Source organism: Palaemon carinicauda, chromosome 26 (assembly GCF_036898095.1).
Source record: "Palaemon carinicauda isolate YSFRI2023 chromosome 26, ASM3689809v2, whole genome shotgun sequence".
NCBI lineage: Eukaryota > Metazoa > Arthropoda > Malacostraca > Decapoda > Palaemonidae > Palaemon > Palaemon carinicauda.
The window spans coordinates 85987230-86008335 of NC_090750.1; the positions used below are offsets into that span (position 1 = coordinate 85987230).

General features: G+C 43.8%; 1 protein-coding gene across 2 annotated transcripts in view; it reads left to right on the top strand.

Moving 5' to 3' along the window:
• The window catches only part of LOC137619658 (zinc finger protein 302-like), a 69403-nt gene that overhangs the window by 19862 nt on the left and 28435 nt on the right, over window positions 1–21106 (top strand). For both annotated transcript variants that reach the window (XM_068349886.1, XM_068349887.1), the window contains exons 4-5: window positions 711–1584; window positions 20892–20959. In XM_068349886.1, the coding sequence (XP_068205987.1) occupies window positions 711–1584; window positions 20892–20959 (942 nt within the window). The remainder of the gene's footprint in view (window positions 1–710; window positions 1585–20891; window positions 20960–21106) is intronic.

Consider the following 21106-nt stretch of genomic DNA (forward strand, 5'->3'; position numbering starts at 1 on the left):
CCCCCAGGCCTAGTACAATAGATGAAAGATACTTACGTGACTCTCTCCTGGGTGATAAAACAAAATGTATTAAGGGTATTTGAGGGTGAGTTGAGATATAACTCTCCAGGTCCAGTTTTTTTTAAATTTTTATTGCCATAAGTAGTAAATGATTAGAAAGGATTTTAACATATATTGAACAATATATATTTTGTAATCACATACTGTACACTTGTTACAGACTTATGCTTATTAGTTTGTTTTAGACAAAGCAGTCACAAAAGATGGAAAGGAAAATTGAAATTAAGTACTATTACATTACTTGGTACAAGGGGACAATATATACACAAATACATTCGATGTCCGTACCCTTCTAAGTGTTGGCTATAACTTTTCTGTAACAAACCCCGCTCTTCTATCACAGAAATTTATTTTATATGGCACAACTGGAAAGTGTTGAGTGAGGGCTAGGTGTTCCCTTCCTGGTTCCCACATTGACTTTCTTCTTGGTGTGGCATCAGATGAATAGCTGACACGGTCAGGGACCTTGTAATGCTAAGTCATCAGTCTTTATTTATGCCCCGCCAGTCTGCGAACACTAGAAAGACAATTCTTGCTTATCAGAAAATTGCACCTAATTACAAGAGTAACCCGTACATCTTGTTGCATGAGAAGTTATTTTTTCATGCTCTCATAACCTCTTATAATCAAAATATGTCTTGTATTTTCAGTTGCAGCTACCTGAAGAACTTGACACAAGTTACATGTTATGTGAATACTGTGGTGCCAAGGTCTCTAACCATGAAAGTTTGTGGAACCACTTTGAAGAAGACCACGCAGGGTACTCCTTTAAGAAAGGATATAAGTCATTCAATATCACTGAACTAACTTTGACTGAAATTTCAAATATTGGCATGGGTGATAAGAATTGCAGAACTCTTTTCAATGTGATAGAACTTCCTTTAAAAGACAAAAAAGAATCAAAATGTGAGGAAAGAGAGGGTTTGGTAAAAGAAATGGATAATAGAGAAGAATATTGTGAGGTAATAAGGACCAGTGAAAGTGAAGCAGTAAATTTAAGAAAAGAAAAAGAACATCCAAAGTGTTCAAAAGATAAAGTGCCCCTTGATAAGGGTTTTAAAGCTGAGGTGAACATGAAAGATGTTTTGTTTGAGATTGATTCCAAAAAACAAGAACTTTTAAACAAAATTTACTCATGCTTAGAGAGTAATGAATATGAAAATTCTGATTTAGATATAACTGTACATTGTGAACCAGATGAACTAGAATTTCCATCGGTGAAAGGGGAACTTGTTTTAACTGTGGAAAGTGAGGAAAAGCTTATTTGGAGTAAGGATGTTGTCTCTAAAGTCCTATCGTCTTCAGGCATTCTAGGGAAGTCATCCACGAATGATAATATTTGCAATTTAGGTCCATCACATGTCAATATGATAGAAGCAGAAGTTGTGACACAGCCTATTAATGGAAATAAAGAGAGAAGTGATTATAATCACTCATTTCAAGTTGAATCCAACAGCTCTACGGAAACTCAAGTTCTCGTTGGGTGTGATGATGAAGTGGAAAAGTATATTGCAGAGGATAAAGGTAATAAATGGGTTTTGACAAAGGAAAAATATGTTTTTGAGGAGGTGCTATGTGGTCTCCAAGGGCTTTTATGTGAAAGACTAGAATAGGAAATCCAATGCGACATAAATACCAAAGAAATATTTACTCCCCTGCTCTAGGGCCAGTGTATCAACATGCAAAGCACAGAATCAGTGTGTATAAGGAAGACCCTTGAGTTCAGGCACATTACAACACTACACAGCACCTCAGTTGCTGAAATTCGTCTGCTATGAGTGACGTTATTACTACGTCAGTTGCCTCATAGAAAGGAATCATCATCCCTGTTAACTGCCAAGGTACAAGTGCATCAACTAGCATCCAACTGCCATCCAGGAATTCCCAAGTAAAAAACAATTGCCCCACTCCCTTGCTTGAGGCTAGAGAGGAGGGATTGTCCAGGAAGCCACACAGCAATTCCCTAAAAATAGGTTTTTCCTTTGCCAAGACATTTTTGGGGGTTAAAAGTGTTGTGTGGTCTCCAAGGATTAGTACCAGAGCAATATAAGTAGACGCTGTCACCCTCAAGGCCAATCATCAATGACCTAGCAGGACATACAACACAACAACACATGCAACTGTTTCCATGGGTAAGAAAATCTAACAAGTCTGACATTTACCTTGTAAGGGCTGACTGAAGAATACTGGATGCATTCTACTTATCCTGAAGGACCTGGCTGACTTGGTCCTTCTCTCCGGACTACCCTTGTAGGGGTCTCGAATGCGCCAAGTATCATGCAAGAATGCTTGGATTTGTTTCAGACAATGTTTAATAAACACGCTATGCCCAGTCCAACCCATAAAGCTCTGGATGTCCTGAAATTGCATATTAGCAAAAAATGATAGTGAAGAACCATTTTTCAATATTAAACTTAGCCGGTGATTATATAAGCTGCAGCTCTGCTGCCCGACAGAAAAACTCTACGCTCAAAATCCGCCAGCGATCGCTATGCAGGTAGGGGGTGTACTTCAACAGCGCCATCTGTCGTGCAGGTACTCAGTACTCAATGTAAACACAGAACTCAATTTTCTCTCTGTCGTGCCACCGGCAAGACCTACTAAATTCGGTGTTGCTTACTGGATTGGTTTTCACATATTTTGGTGAAGTACACATTTCTAGTTTTGAGCTTTCGCTTTGCAGACGTTATCTTCAATACATCCTTGCATTCTTTTGTTGAGATCGGATTATTTGTTGACGACTTGGATAGTTTTTTGAATTCCCCTTTGACTAATTCAAAATGGCTGACCCTTCTCAAGTCCCTAAATTCAGAAAGTATAATGCTAGGGACTTTTCAAGGCGTCTTCCGAAGGCCTCTATCGATCCTCACACCGTTTGTTCCAATTGTCGGGATAAAACCTGTCAATTGGAAGATCGATGTGAGGAATGCGTTGGGCTTTCGGAATTCGATTTTCTCGAATTCCAGAAATATACACGTAGGCTAGAGAGAGATAGAGTCAGGAGGAGTTCATCTCGCTCCATTGAATTTTCCTCTCCTCATGCCCCACAACCTATTCCTTCCCCTGTAGTGGTTGCTCCTGATCCCCCTTCTAGCACTCAACAACCTTCGATGGCAGATATGATGCGTGCCATTCGGGCTCTGGGTGAGAGAGTCGAGTCCTTGGCTAGTGACCGTAACCAGCTCATGGCAGACGTCAAGGAGCTGAAGTGCAAGAGTGCAGTGGGTAGTGATAAAGTGAGTGGTAGTGTTGTGGATAGTGTTGTGGATAGTGTTGCGCTTGAGGGTTCGTCTGTTCGTGCCTGTCGTCCTCCCAGTCCGGGACCTCTTGCAAGCTCCCAAGCCCAGGGGAGAAGCAATGTCGTACGACCAAAGGGTTCGAGAGGCTTTAATCAGCGAACAGACGTTCCCTCCGTGGTTTCGGGCGTATCTACCCAAGATCGCCCCACCCACACGAAGACGAGAGAGCCCATTTATTCCTCGTCTGCGGAAGAGGTTTCTCATAAGAAACCATGGACCAAGGTCTCGCGGCCTCTTAAGCGCAAGTCGGTCCCTTCCGCGCAAGTCCAACGGCCCAGTTGTAGCCACTGGGTCAGTTCGGACTCGCTGCAGTCTTCCGATGACTGCACACCTCCTAAGAGAGGCAAAGCGGTACCGCATCAGGCAGTAACACCGTCTGTTGCCGCACCTGCTCCTGTAGACCCTAAGTGGTCTTTGCTGCAGACCATGCAGTCACAGTTAACGTCATTGATGCAGGACTTTCGTGCGGAGAAGGTTGACGCTGCACCAACCTCTAGCCTACAACCAACCACGGTTGTGCGTCCGGTGGACGCTGAGGCTACCTTCTCCCGCACTCCAGCTGTGAGAGTCCCGCCACCCATGCGTTCCAGTGTACCCTGCCAGCCGCATGTTGACGTTCAGCGACGCACGGAACCTTCCGTTGACGTTCGCGAGGTACAACAACAACCTAAGTTGTTTTGTTTTGACGCGGTGCGTCAACCTCCGCAACCCAGTGTGGTTACCACTACTCACCCACAGCAGACTAGACAGTCTGGAGTAGACGCTATGCGTCCCCGCGCTGCTATGGTTGTTGCCAGTTCACAGACTGGGCAACAGTTCCATGACGTTGCGTCCGGTTCAGTCACGCGTGCACCCGTGCTGCCGGACTCAGCTGACCAGCCGATTCCTACTCCTTTGCCGCTTCCTCCTCAGTTTTCAGATGATGGACTCTCTGAGGATGACGACGCTGCACACATTGACGACCCGCATACGGACATCGACGAACCCAAGACCACGCAACCCTCCTTGGACTTTAGAAAAGTTCTGGCTTTGTTCAAGGAGATGTTTCCTGATCAGTTTGTGCCTGCGGCTCCACGCTCTCCTCCGTCAGAGTTCGCTTTAGGCACGCAGTCATCAGCGCCTGCCTTCACGAAACTCGTCCTCGCCCGCTCGTCCAAGAGAGCTTTACGAGTTTTAGGAGATTGGATGCAGTCCAAAAAGAACCTTGGGAAGACAGCATTTACGTTTCCCCCTGCGAGACTCTCTTCCAGATCGAGCGTCTGGTATGCCACGGGAGAAGTTCTCGGCTTGGGAGTTCCTGCCTCTGCCCAGGGCGACTTCTCAAGTCTAGTAGACTCTCCCCGCAGGCTAGCCATGAGACGCTCTAAGATTTGTTGGTCTCCTTCAGACTTAGACCATCTGTTGAAAGGAGTGTTTAGAGCCTTCGAGGTCTTTAACTTTTTGGACTGGTGTCTGGGAGCTTTGAGCAGGAAGATCTCCCCTTCTGACAAGGAAGCTTCCTTGCTCATTATGTCCTGCATGGACAAGGCCATACGTGACGGATCCAGTGAGCTTGCGGCTTCGTTCGTATCCGGGGTCCTCAAGTAACGGGAAAACCTTTGCTCTTTCCTGTCAGCTGGAGTTACACCGTGTCAGAGATCGGAACTTCTGTTTGCTCCTCTGTCAAAGTGCCTTTTCCCAGAGGACTTGATAAAGGAGATTGCTGCCTCCTTGATTCAGAAAGACACCCATGACCTGGTTGCGTCCTCTGCCCGCAAAGCCACCCCTTTGCCTACCTTGTCTAGACCCAGGATGGACACTCCAGTGTCCAGATTCATTCCGCCCTTTCGTGGCAGAGCCTCCAGCAGAGGAGGTGCTCGTGCCGAAGGGAGACGTGGGAAGAAGAAAGGTACCAAGTCCTTTAAAGGCAGAGTCTGACTGCCACCTTCTTCAGACAGCAGTGGGAGCCAGACTCAAGAACTTCTGGCAGACCTGGGAGAAAAAGGGCGCAGATGCACAATCTGTGAAGTTGCTCAGAGAAGGGTACAAGATCCCGTTTGTACGCAAACCCCCTCTAGCAACATCTCCCATCGATCTATCTCCCAGGTACAGAGAGGAAGACAAGAGACTAGCTTTGAAGCAGGAGGTGTCTCTCTTACTAGAAAAGGGAGCGGTAGTCAAAGTCCGGGACCATCAATCCCCGGGCTTCTACAACCGTCTCTTCTTAGTGGTAAAGAAGACAGGAGGGTCTCCACCCTCCACCCTCCTGTGTGACGTTAACTGTCAGTGCGCTGAATGTCTTTGTCACAAAGCAGACGTTCGCCATGGAGACCACAAAGTCCGTTCTAGCAGCGGTCAGGCAGGAAGACTGGATGGTCTCTTTAGACCTAAGGGACGCTTACTTTCACGTCCCCATTCACCCAGAATCCCAACCTTTGCTGAGATTCGTTTACGAAAAGGTTGTCTACCAATTTCAAGCCCTGTGCTTTGGCCTAAGCACAGCTCCTCTTGTATTTACGAGGCTGATGAGGAATATTGCCAAATTCCTGCATTTAGCGGATATCAGAGCCTCCCCCTATTTGGACGACTGGCTTCTAAGAGCTTCTTCCAGTCGTCGCTGTCTGGAGAATCTAAAGTGGACTCTAGATCTGACCAAGGAATTGGGTCTCCTGGTCAATATGGAAAAGTCCCAACTGGTCCCATCCCAAACTATAGTGTACTTAGGGATGGAGATTCACAGTCAAGCTTTTCGGGCTTTTCCGTCGGCCCCCAGAACAAGTCAAGCCCAAGGATGCATCCAGAACATGCTATGAACGATGTTCAGTCAGACAGTGGATGAGTCTGATAGGGACGCTTTCATCCCTGGAACAGTTCATTTCGTTAGGGAGACTACACCTCCGTCCCCTTCAATTTCACCTAGCTGTTTACTGGAAAAAGGACAAGACGCTAGAAGCGGTCTCGATCCCCATTTCCGAGAAGATGAAGTCATCACTGACTTGGTGGAAGGACAACATCAACCTCAGAGAGGGTCTGCCCCTGGCTGTTCAGACCCCCAACCACGTTCTCTTCTCGGACGCATCGGACACGGGCTGGGGTGCGACATTAGACGGTCGGGAATGCTCGGGAACTTGGAACTCGAATCAAAGAACGTTACATATCAACTGCAAGGAGCTACTGGCAGTTCATCTGGCCTTGAAAAGCTTCAAGTCCCTCCTTCAAGGCAAGGTGGTGGAGGTGAACTCAGACAACACCACGGCCTTGGCGTACATCTCCAAGCAAGGAGGGACCCATTCTATGACGTTGTACGAGATCGCAAGGGACCTCCTCACCTGGTCAAGAGATCTAAACCTTTCTCTAGTAACGAGGTTCATTCAAGGCAACATGAATGTCATGGCGGATTGCCTCAGTCGGAAGGGTCAAATCATTCCAACAGAATGGACCCTACACAAGGATGTGTGCAAGAGACTATGGGCCACATGGGGCCAACCTACCATAGATCTCTTTGCAACCTCGATGACCAAGAGGCTCCCAATATATTGCTCACCAATCCCGGACCCAGCAGCAGTTCATATAGATGCCTTTCTACTGGATTGGTCCCATCTAGACCTTTATGCATTCCCCCCGTTCAAGATTGTCAACAAGGTACTGCAGAAGTTCGCCTCTCACGAAGGGACAAGGTTGACGTTAGTTGCTCCCCTCTGGCCCGCGAGAGAATGGTTCACCGAGGTACTTCAATGGCTGGTGGACGTTCCCAGAACTCTTCCTCTAAGAGTGGACCTTCTACGTCAGCCACACGTAAAGAAGGTACACCCAAGCCTCCACGCTCTTCGTCTGACTGCCTTCAGACTATCGAAAGACTCACTAGAGCTAGAGGCTTTTCGAAGGAGGCAGCCAGGGCGATTGCTAGAGCAAGGAGGACATCCACTCTTAGAGTCTACCAGTCGAAGTGGGAAGTCTTCCGAAACTGGTGCAAGTCGGTATCAGTATCCTCGACCAGTACCTCTGTAACCCAAATAGCTGACTTCAAATTATACCTGAGGAAGGAAAGATCTCTTTCAGCTCCCACTATCAAAGGTTACAGAAGCATGTTGGCATCAGTCTTCCGTCACAGAGGCTTAGATCTTTCTAACAACAAAGATCTACAGGACCTCCCTAAGTCTTTTGAGACCTCGAAGGAGCGTCGTTTGGCTACACCGGGTTGGAATTTAGACGTGGTACTAAGATTCCTTATGTCAGAAAGGTTCGAGCCACTACAATCAGCCTCCTTTAAAGATCTCACTTTAAAGACTCTTTTCCTCGTTTGCTTAGCAACAGCTAAAAGAGTCAGTGAGATTCACGCCTTCAGCAGGAACATCGGATTTTCATCTGAAACGGCTACATGTTCTTTACAGCTTGGTTTTCTAGCCAAAAACGAGCTACCTTCTCGTCCTTGGCCGAAATCGTTCGATATTCCAAGCCTTTCAAATTTGGTTGGAAATGAACTAGAAAGAGTCTTATGCCCTGTTAGAGCTCTTAAGTTCTATTTAAGACGAACTAAACCTTTACGAGGACAGTCAGAAGCTTTATGGTGTTCTATTAAGAAACCTTCTTTGCCTATGCCAAAGAATGCAGTTTCCTATTATATCAGACTGTTGATACGAGAAGCTCATTCCCATCTGAATGAGGAAGACCATGCTTTGCTGAAGGTAAAGACACATGAAGTTAGAGCTGTCGCAACTTCAGTGGCCTTTAAACAAAATAGATCTCTGCAGAGTATAATGGACGCAACCTATTGGAGAAGCAAGTCAGTGTTCGCGTCTTTTTATCTTAAAGATGTCCAGTCTCTTTACGAGAACTGCTACACCCTGGGACCATTCGTAGCAGCGAGTGCAGTAGTGGGTGAGGGCTCAACCACTACATTCCCCTAATTCCATAACCTTTTTTTAATCTTTCTCTTGAAATGTTTTTTATTGTTGTTTTTGGGTTGTCCGGAAGGCTAAGAAGCCTTTCGCATCCTGGTTGATTTGGCGGGTGGTCAAATTCTTTTCTTGAGAAGCGCCTAGATTAGAGGTTTTGATGAGGTCCTGTAGTATGGGTTGCAACCCTTGATACTTCAGCTCCTAGGAGTCGCTCAGCATCCTAAGAGGATCGCGAGGCTCAGTAAGGAAGACGTACTTAAAAAAGGCAGAGTAATTGTTCAAGTCGACTTCCTTACCAGGTACTTATTTATTTTATGTTTGTTATTTTGAATAACTGCTAAAATGAAATACAAAATCCTTAGCTCATAATAATGTAAACAATTAATGCTGGTCTCTACCCACCCCCCTGGGTGTGAATCAGCTTATATAATCACCGGCTAAGTTTAATATTGAAAATGTTATTTTTATAATAAAATAAATTTTTGAATATACTTACCCGGTGATTATATATTAAAGGACCCTCCCTCCCTCCCCAATAGAGACCCAGTGGACCGAGGAGAAAATTGAGTTCTGTGTTTACATTGAGTACTGAGTACCTGCACGACAGATGGCGCTGTTGAAGTACACCCCCTACCTGCATAGCGATCGCTGGCGGATTTTGAGCGTAGAGTTTTTCTGTCGGGCAGCAGAGCTGCAGCTTATATAATCACCGGGTAAGTATATTAAAAAATTTATTTTATTATAAAAATAACATTTTTCTCACATGATGGGTTTTAGGGATGGCCTTTTTAATTAGGGAGGTTATCAAAATGCCGATACCAGTATGGATTCATGAGGGGAAGAGGGACTGAATGTTACCTTTATAGTAAGGCAGCTAGAGGGAGACCAGAAGCTCTTCGGTGCTTTTGTAAACCTAGAGAAGGCTTATGATTGAATCCCAAGAGAAATTGTTTTGGTGCAAGAGGAAGAAGAAAGTCCAAGTGTGTTTAGTTAGAAAGGTTGAGATGATATACAAAAGAACAAAGACAAAATTAATAATAGTAGTTGGTGAAACTGAAACCTTTGAAGTTAGTATTGAATTATACCAGAGGTCAGTATTGTCTGTTTTTATTTGTGGTGGTCATGGGTGTGTTAAGTGAAGAGATCAGAAATGAAGAATTGTGGGAGTTGCTACATGCAGATAATTGGGTGATTACTGATAAAAATAGGAAGAATTACAGAGAATGGTTGTAGAATGGCTGGAGTTTTCAGAGGGGGGTGGCTTGAGGGCAAATGGGGATAAGACTTAGCTTATGGTGAGGAGTAAGAAAGGTAGGGAGAAGATAGCCATATATGAAAGTAGAGGCTTAGTTATAAAACAGGTAGAACAGTTTAGATACTTGAGATCTACTAAAAGTCAGGAGGGAGAATATGAGGCTGATGTTGAGAATAGGTTCAAAGCAGCCTTGGGGAAGTGGAGGGAGGTAGTGGGAGTGGTATATGATAATAAAAGGCCAATCAGTATGCTGAAGTCTGCCCTTGAATTTTAGAAACCTGCACTTTTGTATGATTCCTTTTTCTAGCATCTTGCTTATATAGGAGTCTTTTTCCTGGATCCTGGTCTTATGAAAGAGGTTTTAATATCCACGATTATGCTCTACGCCTACTGAGGAAAGTTTCAACGCTCTCAAAAATAATGAAGACAAAGCCCCTGTATTGACAAGATCCTCTGCCTCTGTGTGATTTGCCAGCTCCGATTCCCTTGGAATGTCTCTAATGCCCTCACATTACTACATAGCTTTGCTACTCCAGTTCCTCTCAAGGAAATTTAGATGTTGGTTAATGCTTGGGATGAGAAAATGGTCTGGTCCCTTTGCGAGTTGCTTTTGAGCCCACTGCTGTTTCTTTTAGGCTGCAGCGTTGTGAAAGAAAGCCTTTTACATTTATAGGAAGGGCTAAAAACCTTTCCTCCATTTCTCCAGAAATAAAGTGACCATTGCCTCTGCATTGGCTTTGGCTTTGTCCACTAGGGGTTTGAGGAAGAGAGATTTGCATAGCTGATCACTATTCAGAAATTCCTATTGCCTCTACCTTCCCCAGATGAAATGCTACCAGCATGGGGTGCCTCACTTCGAACTGCTTTAACAGTTCTGCAGAGCCTCATAGACTGGTATACCCAGTAGCTTTACCACTGCAGAGGTGGTCATCTGCCATCCCCCTATAGCTCCCTTTTCCAAGGAAGCCCCAGCAGACACTTGAGTTAACTTAGTTCTGCCGGGCACTGAATTCTGCAGTCCTAAGGTGATCTGGAACTAAAGGTAAATGGTTGCCCAATTGATTGGTACCTACCTGAGTGTTCCATTTTTTAGGAAGAAAGACCACAAAATCCTTTTAGTTCCATGAAACTATCAAACTCTTAGATGTATCCCAAAAAGTAACTACAGTGAACCCTCGTTTATCACGGTAGATAGGTTCCAGACCCGGCCGCGATAGGTGAAAATCCGCGAAGTAGTGACACCATATTTACCTATTTATTTAACATGTATATTCAGACTTTTAAAACCTTCCCTTGTACGTAGTACTGTTAACAAACTACCCTTTAATGTACAGAACACTTAATGCATGTACTACAGTACCCTAAACTAAAAGAGGCACAAATATTAAAGGCGATTTTATATCATGCGTTTCCTAAACGCAAAAAAGAACGATAAAAAATGGCAACCAATGTTTTGTTTACGTTTCTCTGATCATAATGAAAAAACAAACGCATTTACTGTACACATCTGTGTATAGGTTAGTTTTTGCATCGATTATATTGATTATTCAGTACAGTATGTTGATTTTGTTATTACCAATATGTATATATATATGGGTTATGAAAAAAATCCGCAAAGTGGTGAATCCGCGATGGTCGAACCGCGAAGTAGCGAGGGTTCACTGTACACTCTTTGGGTCAGGTAACATCTCCTTTTAGTAGCACTACCCTCATTGTTATGGATGTCAGTTTTACCATTTTGGTTTAAGAGAGTTTCTAGGCCAGGCACTGTCATACCAACCACAGTATCCAGCATACTGTGATTTACAAGAAACCCCCCATCATCTGATACTGCCTTGGCTCAAGTATTCAAAGCAGACTCATACAGCATCAGAACAACCTCCTTTGGCGTTAGCTTGGGACATGACTAAAAGGTGGATCTTTGAACTGCCATCGTGATTCTGGAAATGGCAAAAATTTCTGAGATTCAATGTCATTGAAGGGCAAGTTTGTATACTAATGCTGAAATATATTTGACTTGGGCCAAAAGGTGCATCCATCATGGGATCACCAAAGGATTCCTACTAAATCCCCCTCCTCAACATCCATGGTAGAAGCCCCCTCTGTTGCTTCCCCTCCACTACCAAACTCCTCCCCCCCTCCCACTACTGAGCCTTCAATACTTGGAACGGAAGGAAGAACCCGCACAGGAGCCTTCCTAGGAAACTAGTAACCTGAAAGTCCAGCCTCAGTTGAGTCCATAGGAACAAAAGGAAAAATCTACCCTGGTGCCACCCTAGGAAGCTGGTAACCCGAAGCCCAGCCACAGCTGAATCTGCTTGCTGAAGTAGAGAGGAAGCACACGGCAAGCCAAAACTACCTGAAAGGGCATCACCTTAAGTGTGCTGATCGTATAGTGAGCGGATCGAAGCATTTACTGTTCTGGCTACAACCAAGGCATCCACGAGTCGCAAGCGTACTAAATTCAGGCGGATTGTTAACCTGCTTGGCTGAATCCAGAATTGGATCCAACCTAGAAAGCAAAGTAATCATCAAGATGTCTCCTGAGGGATATTTCTGCCAAAGCTGCCTCTGAAGAACCCTGAAGTAAGGCAGCTTCTTCCTTTGCGTTGTCCATTTCATCCCCAGATACAAAGTCTGTAACTTGCAAAGTGGCCTGATCCACTATGATCCCATTTTCACAACCCATAACTGCTGAAATTGGAATATCATGGCTAATAAGATCCCTGCTGAACCCCACAATCTTGGCAAACTCTATCATCCACATTAAAAAGGAAATTGGCCTTATTTCTCAAGCCTTCTGCCAGAGGATCCATATCCAAGCAGAATTGATCCACTATAAACAAATGAAAAACAATCACTATGCATCCAACAACACTTCGGGTTGACTTGGTTATTGCATTCAACCCGGACACACTTTAATTTTCATTCATCTGTAATGGAAATTTTTAATTGAAAATCCAAATTATAAAACTTTGGAAATGGGTAGCATATCTCCCATTCCCTAATTTACCATGGCTACATAACTTAAAAAGAGAGATAAGCTCACACAATTACCAGTTTCAATTTATCTTATTCAATTTCAGTGAGACAAATTAGGATTCCACTCCCAGCACCTACTCTATCGTAGTTAACTTGATAGTTTACGAAGCCAAAGGTTGTAGGAACAAAAATGCAATAAGTGAGGCTACCTAGATGTAAGGTAGGAAAGATTTAATTAACTTTATATGGTTCAATCATGCTTACCTCAAGTATCCATATCAGATGAATATGGAAGGAGAAAAATACTTATAAAGAGAGAAGGTTACCCGGCAAACTCTTTCCTGTAACTCGCGTCTATTTACCCAAATAAGGGAGAAAAGGAACAAGTATCCACAATTATCTTGGTATTCAGATATGTTTATGTATGTGAGAATAATATCTAATCAATTGGTTATTACTTGTTAATTATCTCTCAAATATTTGGTTATAACACTGCTATAATATAGCCGAAAGACCTGATGAATCCCTCTTTCTATCCTAACCTCACGAAGGTTAGAACTACCCAACAATAAATAAAAACAAACTCGGTTCAAGAATTCATGTGAAGATACGGCAGTAAGATATTTTCAGTTACTTACAACAATAATGATAATTAATAATTTATTAGACAGTTGGGCAAAGTCCAAATCAGGCTATGCTTACCAAGCCATAGTTATAGATTGACCATAAGGGTAATTTTCCTTTTTATTTCATAAGCCTTACTGTATATATATTTTACACTCGTGGTAAATTAGGTAACCAGAGTGAAAAGTTAATGGCGCTGACAATTTAAAACTCTTAATATAACATTTGACGGTTTGACTACAGTTAAGAGAAATGGTACATTGTAGGCTAAGCTGGCTAACCTATGAAATGAATCTAAATTTATGAAGCGATATAAGAAAGACTACTAAATCTTAACATTGGAAAGGGAAGACAATCAAGTCCTAACCCTATTTAGAATAAATATGCAAGAATGGTAATAACACCGATTGAACCGTTATGAAACCCAAACCTATAATGAACACACAATTACTCAACTTACGGCGTTTTAACCTCAAGTTTACTTCATTAGGTTAACAAAATGAATAAAACCTGAAATGATATTACCTTACTGTTTGGTATTCTTTTTTCACTTGTTCAGAAGCAGTTGCTGATGGTCACACGACAGAATTCGAATGGTGGTTACGCTTGTACCCAGATAGTCAACTGGGATGATGGTGCCTTTGAATGAGGCGGATGATGTAGTAATGGCGTGACTCATAGCAGATGAATTAAAGCAACTGAGGTGCTGTGTTGAACTCTAATGTGCTTGTACTTGAGGGTCTCCCATATACACACTGAGTCAGTGCTTTGGATGTTGTTACACAGTCATTAGAGCAGGGGAGTCAATATTTCTTTGGTATTTGTCATACTGGATTCTGTATTCTAGCCAACCGGAAAGTTCTTGGAGACCACACAGCACTTTTAACCCCAAAATTATTTCTAATCATTGTGCATGTTGATTCTCTTAACAGTTTTTTTAAAAACAAAGCCGTTAAAACTTAATGAATTTTCAGTATTTTGTTCTTAATGTTCTGTACTTTAATAGTTATGAAAAAATATGTTATTTTTATTAGTAAAATAAATTTTTGAATATACTTACCCGATAATCATGTAGCTGTCAACTCCGTTGCCCGACAGAATTCTATGGAGGGATACGCCAGCTATCACAATACTAGAAGGGGGTGTACTTACCAGCGCCACCTGTGGCCAGGTACTCAAGTACTTCTTGTTGACACCTCCTCAATTATTCCTTGGTCCACTGGTTCTCTATGGGGAGGAAGGGAGGGTCGATTAAATCATGATTATCGGGTAAGTATATTCAAAAATTTATTTTACTAATAAAAATAACATTTTTCAATATTAAACTTACCCGATAATCATGTAGCTGATTCACACCCAGGGGGGTGGGTGAAAAACCAGTGTACAAGACTAAAGGATAGCTAAGTATCCCGTATTTCATATAATCAGTTATCCACAATAACAATGAAATAATAAGTACCTGGTAAGGAAGTCGACTTGAACCGTTACTCTGCCTTTAATAAGATCGTCTTCCTTACTGAGCGCAGCGTTCCTCTTGGGAGGCTGAATCAACTCAAAGGTGCTAAAGTATACAGGGCTGCAACCCATACTAAAGGACCTCATCACAACCTTTAACCTCGGCGCTTCTCAAGAAAGAATTGACCACCCGCCAAATCAACAAGGATGTGGAAGGCTTCTTAGCCGACCGTACAACCCATAAAAAGTATTCAAGAGAAAGGTTAAAAGGTTATGGGATTATGGGAATGTAGTGGCTGAGCCCTCGCCTACTACTGCATTCGTTGCTACGAATGGTCCCAGGGTGTAGCAGTACTCGTAAAGAGACTGGACATCTTTGAGATAGAATGATGCGAACACTGACTTGCTTCTCCAATAGGTTGCATCCATAACACTCTGCAGAGAATGGTTCTGTTTGAAGGCCACTGAAGTAGCCACAGCTCCTACTTCATGTGTCCTTACCTTCAGCAAAGCAAGGTCTTCTTCCTTCAGATGAGAATGTGTTTCTCTAATCAGAAGCCTGAATAGTAAGAAACTGAGTTCTTAGAACTTGGAAAAGAAGGTTTCTTGATAGCACACTATAAGGCTTCTGATTGTCCTTGTAAAGGTTAAGACCTTTTTAGATAGTACCTAAGAGCTCTAACTGGGCAAAGTACTCTCTTCAGATCATTCCCCACCAAGTTGGACAGGCTTGGGATCTCGAACGACTTAGGCCAAGGACGTGAAGGAAGCTCGTTTAGCAAAAACCGAGCTGCAAGGAACATGTAGCCGTTTCAGATGTGAAAACAATGATCCTGCTGAAGGCGTGGATCTCACTTACTCTTTTAGCTGTTGTCAAGCACACGAGGAAAAGAGTTTTTAATGTGAGGTCCTAAAAAGAGGCTGATTGGAGAGGTTCAGATCTTGATGACATAAGGAACCTTAGGACCACGTCTAGATTCCAGCCTGGAGTGGACAACCGACGTTCCTTTGAGGTCTCAAAAGACCTAGGGAGGTCCTGTAGATCTTTGTTGGTGGAAAGATCCAAGCCTCTGTGGCGGAAAACCGCTGCCAACATACTTCTGTAACCCTTGATCGTAGGAGCTGAAAGGGATCTTACTTTCCTTAGATATAACAGGAAGTCAGCAATCTGGGTTACAGTGGTACTGGTTGAGGAAACTGCATTGGTCTTGTACCAGCTACGGAAGACTTCCCCTTGAGACTGAAAGATTCTGAGAGTGGATGTTCTCCTTGCTTTGGCAATCGCTCTGGCTGCCTCCTTCGAAAAGCCCCTAGCTCTTGAGAGTCTTTCGAAAGTCTGAAGGCAGTCAGACGAAGAGCGTGGAGGATTGGGTGTACCTTCTTTACGTGAGGTAGACTTAGAAGGTTCACTCCTAGAGGAAGAGTCCTGGGAATGTCGACCAGCCATTGCAGTACCTCTAAGAACCATTCTCTCGCGGACCAGAGCGGAGCCAACCAACGTCAGCCGTGTCCCTTTGTGAGAGGAGAACTTCTGAAGTACCCTGTTGACAATCTTGAACGGCGGGAATGCATACAGGTCGAGATGGAACCAATCCAGCAGAAAAGCATCCACGTGAACTGCTGCTGGGTCTGGAATCGGAGAACAATACAACAGGAGTCTCTAGGTTATCGAGGTAGTGAACAGATCTATGGTTGGCTGACCCCACAGGGCCCAAAGTCTGTTGCAAACATTCTTGAGAAGGGTCCACTCTGTGGGGATGACCTGACCCTTCCGTCTGAGGTGATCTGCCATGACATTCATACCGCCCTGAATGAACCTCGTTACCAGTTAGCTTTCGATCTTTAGACCAGATGAGTAGGTCCCTTGCGATCTAGAACAACTTCCACGAAAGAGTCCCTCCCTGCTTGAAGATGTAAGCCAGGGCTGTGGTGTTGTCAGAGTCCACCTCCACCACTTTGTTAAGCTGGAGGGACTTGAAGTTTATCAAGGCCAGAATAACCGCCAACAACTCCTTGCAATTGATGTGAAGTGTCCTTTGCTCCTGATTCCATGTTCCCGAGCATTCTTGTCCGTCCAAAGTCGCACCCCAGCCCGTGTCTGATGCGTCCGAGAGGAGACGGCGGTCGTGTTTCTGAACAGCCAAAGGTAGACTTCCTTGAGAAGAAAGCTGTTCTTACACCACGCGAGAGAAGACCTCCTCTCTTCGGAAACAGGAACTGAGACCGTCTCTAGCGTCATGTCCTTTATCCAGTGAGCAGCTAGATGATACTGAAGGGGGGGGAGGTGGAGTCTCCCTAACACGATGAACAGGGCCAGCGATGAAAGTGTCCCTGTTAGACTCATCCACTACCTGACTGAGCATCGGTTCCTTCTCAGGATGCTCTGGATGCATTCTAGGGCTTGGAAGATCCTTGGGACCGACGGAAAAGTCCGAAAAGCTCGACTCTGAAGATCCATACCCAAGGAGACAATGGTCTGGGATGGAACGAGCTGAGACTCCTCAAAATTGACCAGGAGGCCCAGTTCCTTGGTCAGATCCATAGTCCATTTGAAAATCTCCAGACAGCGACGACTTGTGGGAGCTCTTAAAAGCCAGTCGTCTGACGGAGCCGGACACAAGATCATGGTACTGCTGCACAGTCTGTGAACTGTCAATCATGGGCAAGCGAGGAAGTACAGTGACAACCCGAATCTGTCTAGACTGTCTGGGTCGTACAGACAACTCCTTATCGGGTTGCTGAGGTTGCCGCACTGCGTCACAACAAGTCACTTCTGTTGGTTGTTGAACGTCTTCCCCGTGACACATTGACTCCGTAAACAAAAAATCCTCTAACAAGGACTAAGCTAGGACTGCATGTCTTGCAACACAGCTCAAGGTCTATGGGAGCAGGTGTGGTAACAGACGGGATTAGCGACTGAAGTGGAACCATTACCTTCCCTGGAAGCATGTTACGCTTAAATAAAAGTCCATAGGAGGCTATGCAGCTAAAGGCTCCCTCCAAATGACAGAGTCCTCAAGGGAATATCAGAAGGAGGGAGAAAAGAACTTTCTCATCTACAGGGACCATATCCTAGAAAAGCTAAGTTCTCTCAGTGAGGGTTCACTGGTGCAAAAGCAGCAGACTAGAAGGCAACGTTATGAAACTGCTTGACAGTCTAGTGAGTTGGCAACAACCAAAGATGTGTGACTGAGAAGCATGCGGTAAGGTATGCAGAGCATGTTGTATGCAGAGTATGCTGTATGCAGAGCATGCTGAATGTAGAGCATGTTGTATGCAGAGCATGCTGAATGCAGAGCATGCTGTATGCAGAGCATGTTGTATGCAGAGCATGCTGAATGCAGAGCATGCTGTATGCAGAGCATGTTGTATGCAGAGCATGCTGTATGCAGAGCATGCTGTATGTAGAGCATGTTGTATGCAGAGCATGCTGAATGCAGAGCATGTTGTATGCAGAGCATGTAGTATGCAGAGCATGCTGTAAGCAGAGCATGCTGTAAGTAGAGCATGCTGTAAGGTAAGCAGAGCATGTGCATGGCGTTTAACATTTCTCAGAAATTCCATGACCAGTGCTAGAGTGCTTTATGCATGCTTGCATGGGGTTTAAATATCAACATAATATTTACCTTACATTCATAACTCATGATTCATATTTTTTGCCATATTCTGCTATATGTTAAAAATATATTGTAAGGAATACAAATATATTTTTATAAGTAATACAAATAACCTCCATTATCATAAGGTTTGAAAATGGAGGTAAGGTATGTTGAACAGCAGAGTCAGAACGAGCTGGAACAACAATAGTTGTGGTTTCCTCTTCAAGACTCTGTTGAGGGAACACCTGAGGCTCAGTCTGCAAAGGCTGATCAAAGGAAGTAGCAGAAGGTAGGCGCATGGGTGGAGGAGGCTGACTCCTGGCATGAGTGGCTGAACCCAAGGGTTGCGCTTGCTGAGCGGTTGGCGGAAGCGGAGTAGCAAGTTCCTGTTCCTGTGGTGTGAGCGGAGCGCGATGAGGTAGAGGCTGCGCAGAACAAGGTAAATGTCTCGCAAGCTGAGGCTCCTGAGGCGCAAGGCTAAGGTGTAGTGGTGCTTGCCTTGTGGAGGGTTGAGCTCGCTGCAGCGAGAGCTGAGGAGACTGACTCAAGGACGGGAGAGGTTGTTGTACCTCAACCGAGTGTTGCATCACTGGTGGAGCAGCAAGTGGAGGCGGAGGAAGAGAGGTATAATCCTCCTGATCCCATTGTAAAGGTTGCCTTAAAGAAGGCGGAGGCTGAACACCACTGGGAACAGCAAACTCAGAACGTGGCTCAACATCGTACGCCTGGCAGGTGGTACTGCGATCAGGCGGAGCGAGCGCAGGCGGAGGGAGTGTAGGCGGAGGCGGAGGCGCAACACTCTCAGCCCGACACTCACGCATCAAGACCGAAAGTTGTGACTGCATGGACTGCAGTAGAGTCAACTTGGGGTCGGCACTAAGGTCTGCTGAGGTAAAGCCTTAACAGCAGAGATCTGTTGCGGCAGAACCTTACTCCTCTTAGGCGGAGTGCATTCAACTGATGACTGAGGGGAGTCAGAGCTAACCCAATGACTGCATCCGGGTTGTTGAACTCTAACTTCGTACGTCTGGCATAGGTCTGGACTTTATGTTTAAGAGGTCTTGAGACCTGAGACCAGCGTTTTCTCCCCTAAATTTCTTCTGCAGACGAGCAAAATAAGGGCTCAATCGTCTGCGGGTGGGAGTGACGGTCTCGGTAAGACACGCCCACAACCACCGAGGATACTTCTGTGCGCCGATCAAGGCCTGCTGAACCCTTATGTCCTTCGACATTGCTTCTCCCCTGGGCTTGGGAGCTTGCAAGAGGTCCCGGACTGGGAGAACGACTGGCGCGCACAGAAGTACCCTCACGCACAACACTGACACACTTTGCGCTAATCACTTATCACTTTGATTTTCTGTTTGCACTTATTTCACTGAACTCGAAACTTTAAGTGGTTTGTACCTGAAACACGCAATTCTATCCTTTCTCAAAAGTTAGTAATTGCGAAAACAGAATTACAATGTAACAGAAAAATCTAATGAAAGATAAATAATTCAGTGGCTGGAAAGAGACTAAACACTAGATCACTCTAGAAACGTTTACTTTCTTCCCCTAAAGAGACTAGGGAGAAGAGCAAAAACGGTAACAACGTTACTCGTACGCCTGGCAGGCTTGAATGAAACGTTTATCCTCCTCTTTCTCCCTCCGTCTCTATCTCTCTCTCTCTCTCTTGACTTAGAACCTGAGAGAAGAGCCCAATCATATATATCGTTAAAACATATTATTGTTAAAGGAAAAAACTGAAATATTTCCCAAAATGAAAAGTTCCTTTATAAGGATTAAAACCATTAAGTTAAGAAAGAATGAACAAAACGCTAGACACGGTTACTCTTACTGCAACGTGAAACCGTGAAATTCTTTCTCTATCGTAACGATAGAGTGCAAGTTGAACGTTCTGAACGTCAACAACTGCAGAGACAAAACAAAACGTTAGTTCAACTTTGAAAACAGTACTAGACTATCAAAGAAATTCTTTCAAAGACATTAAAATAGCATAATATGTTAACAGGTAAAACCGAAATGACGGGCTCAATGTTAATTAACTTCGGTACCAAGAAAAGACCGCCTACTATTAGGAAGGTCGAATATAAACAAATATAAAAATTAATTTTAATAAGTTTATAATAAAAGGAAGTTAATCGAAGAGGCCTATAAGAGGCGGAGAGATATAAAATAAATCTATAACTTTTGTTAAGCAAAATTAAGAAAGAGAGAGTCTATACTCTCTTAGACACCAACACTTCCGTCTAAGGGAAGGATCGGCCATTTAAAGGTGAAAGAGAGTTCATACTCTCTTCGTCACCATAATTAATCAAATTAATTCCAAAAGCTAACTAAGCTAATATAGAAGTTTCCAGTAAAGCGACAGCCGAAATCAAAGAGAAATACTTCACCAAAGTCGTGAAAATACTCCAAGAACATAAGCGTATCCCAGAACGTCTTGCCGGAAGCACGACAGAGGAATAATTGAGGAGGTGTCAACAAGAAGTACTTGAGTACCTGGCCACAGGTGGCGCTGGTAAGTACACCCCCTTCTAGTATTGTGATAGCTGGCGTATCCCTCCATAGAATTCTGTCGGGCAACGGAGTTGACAGCTACATGATTATCGGGTAAGTTTAATATTGAAAACCTGTATATTTGAGAGATATTTGATACATTTTAATTATTTCTGAGTATAGGATTAATTCATTAGAAGAAATAATGATGAAATCTTTGACAAAAATTATATATTCACAGGTCAAGAATGTCGAAAGGGGAGGAAAATGAGAGGTTGCTGCGTTTGCGGGAAAAAATATACGAATATGGTATGAAAACTTTCTAGCAATTCTCTTTAAAAAATTAACTATTAATTATAATTTTATGACAGGTTGAATTCAGTTTCATTACTTTTCAGGTCTTTTGCTGTTTTATCATACTGTATGATAAATTTTATATTTTTGCATGAAATACCA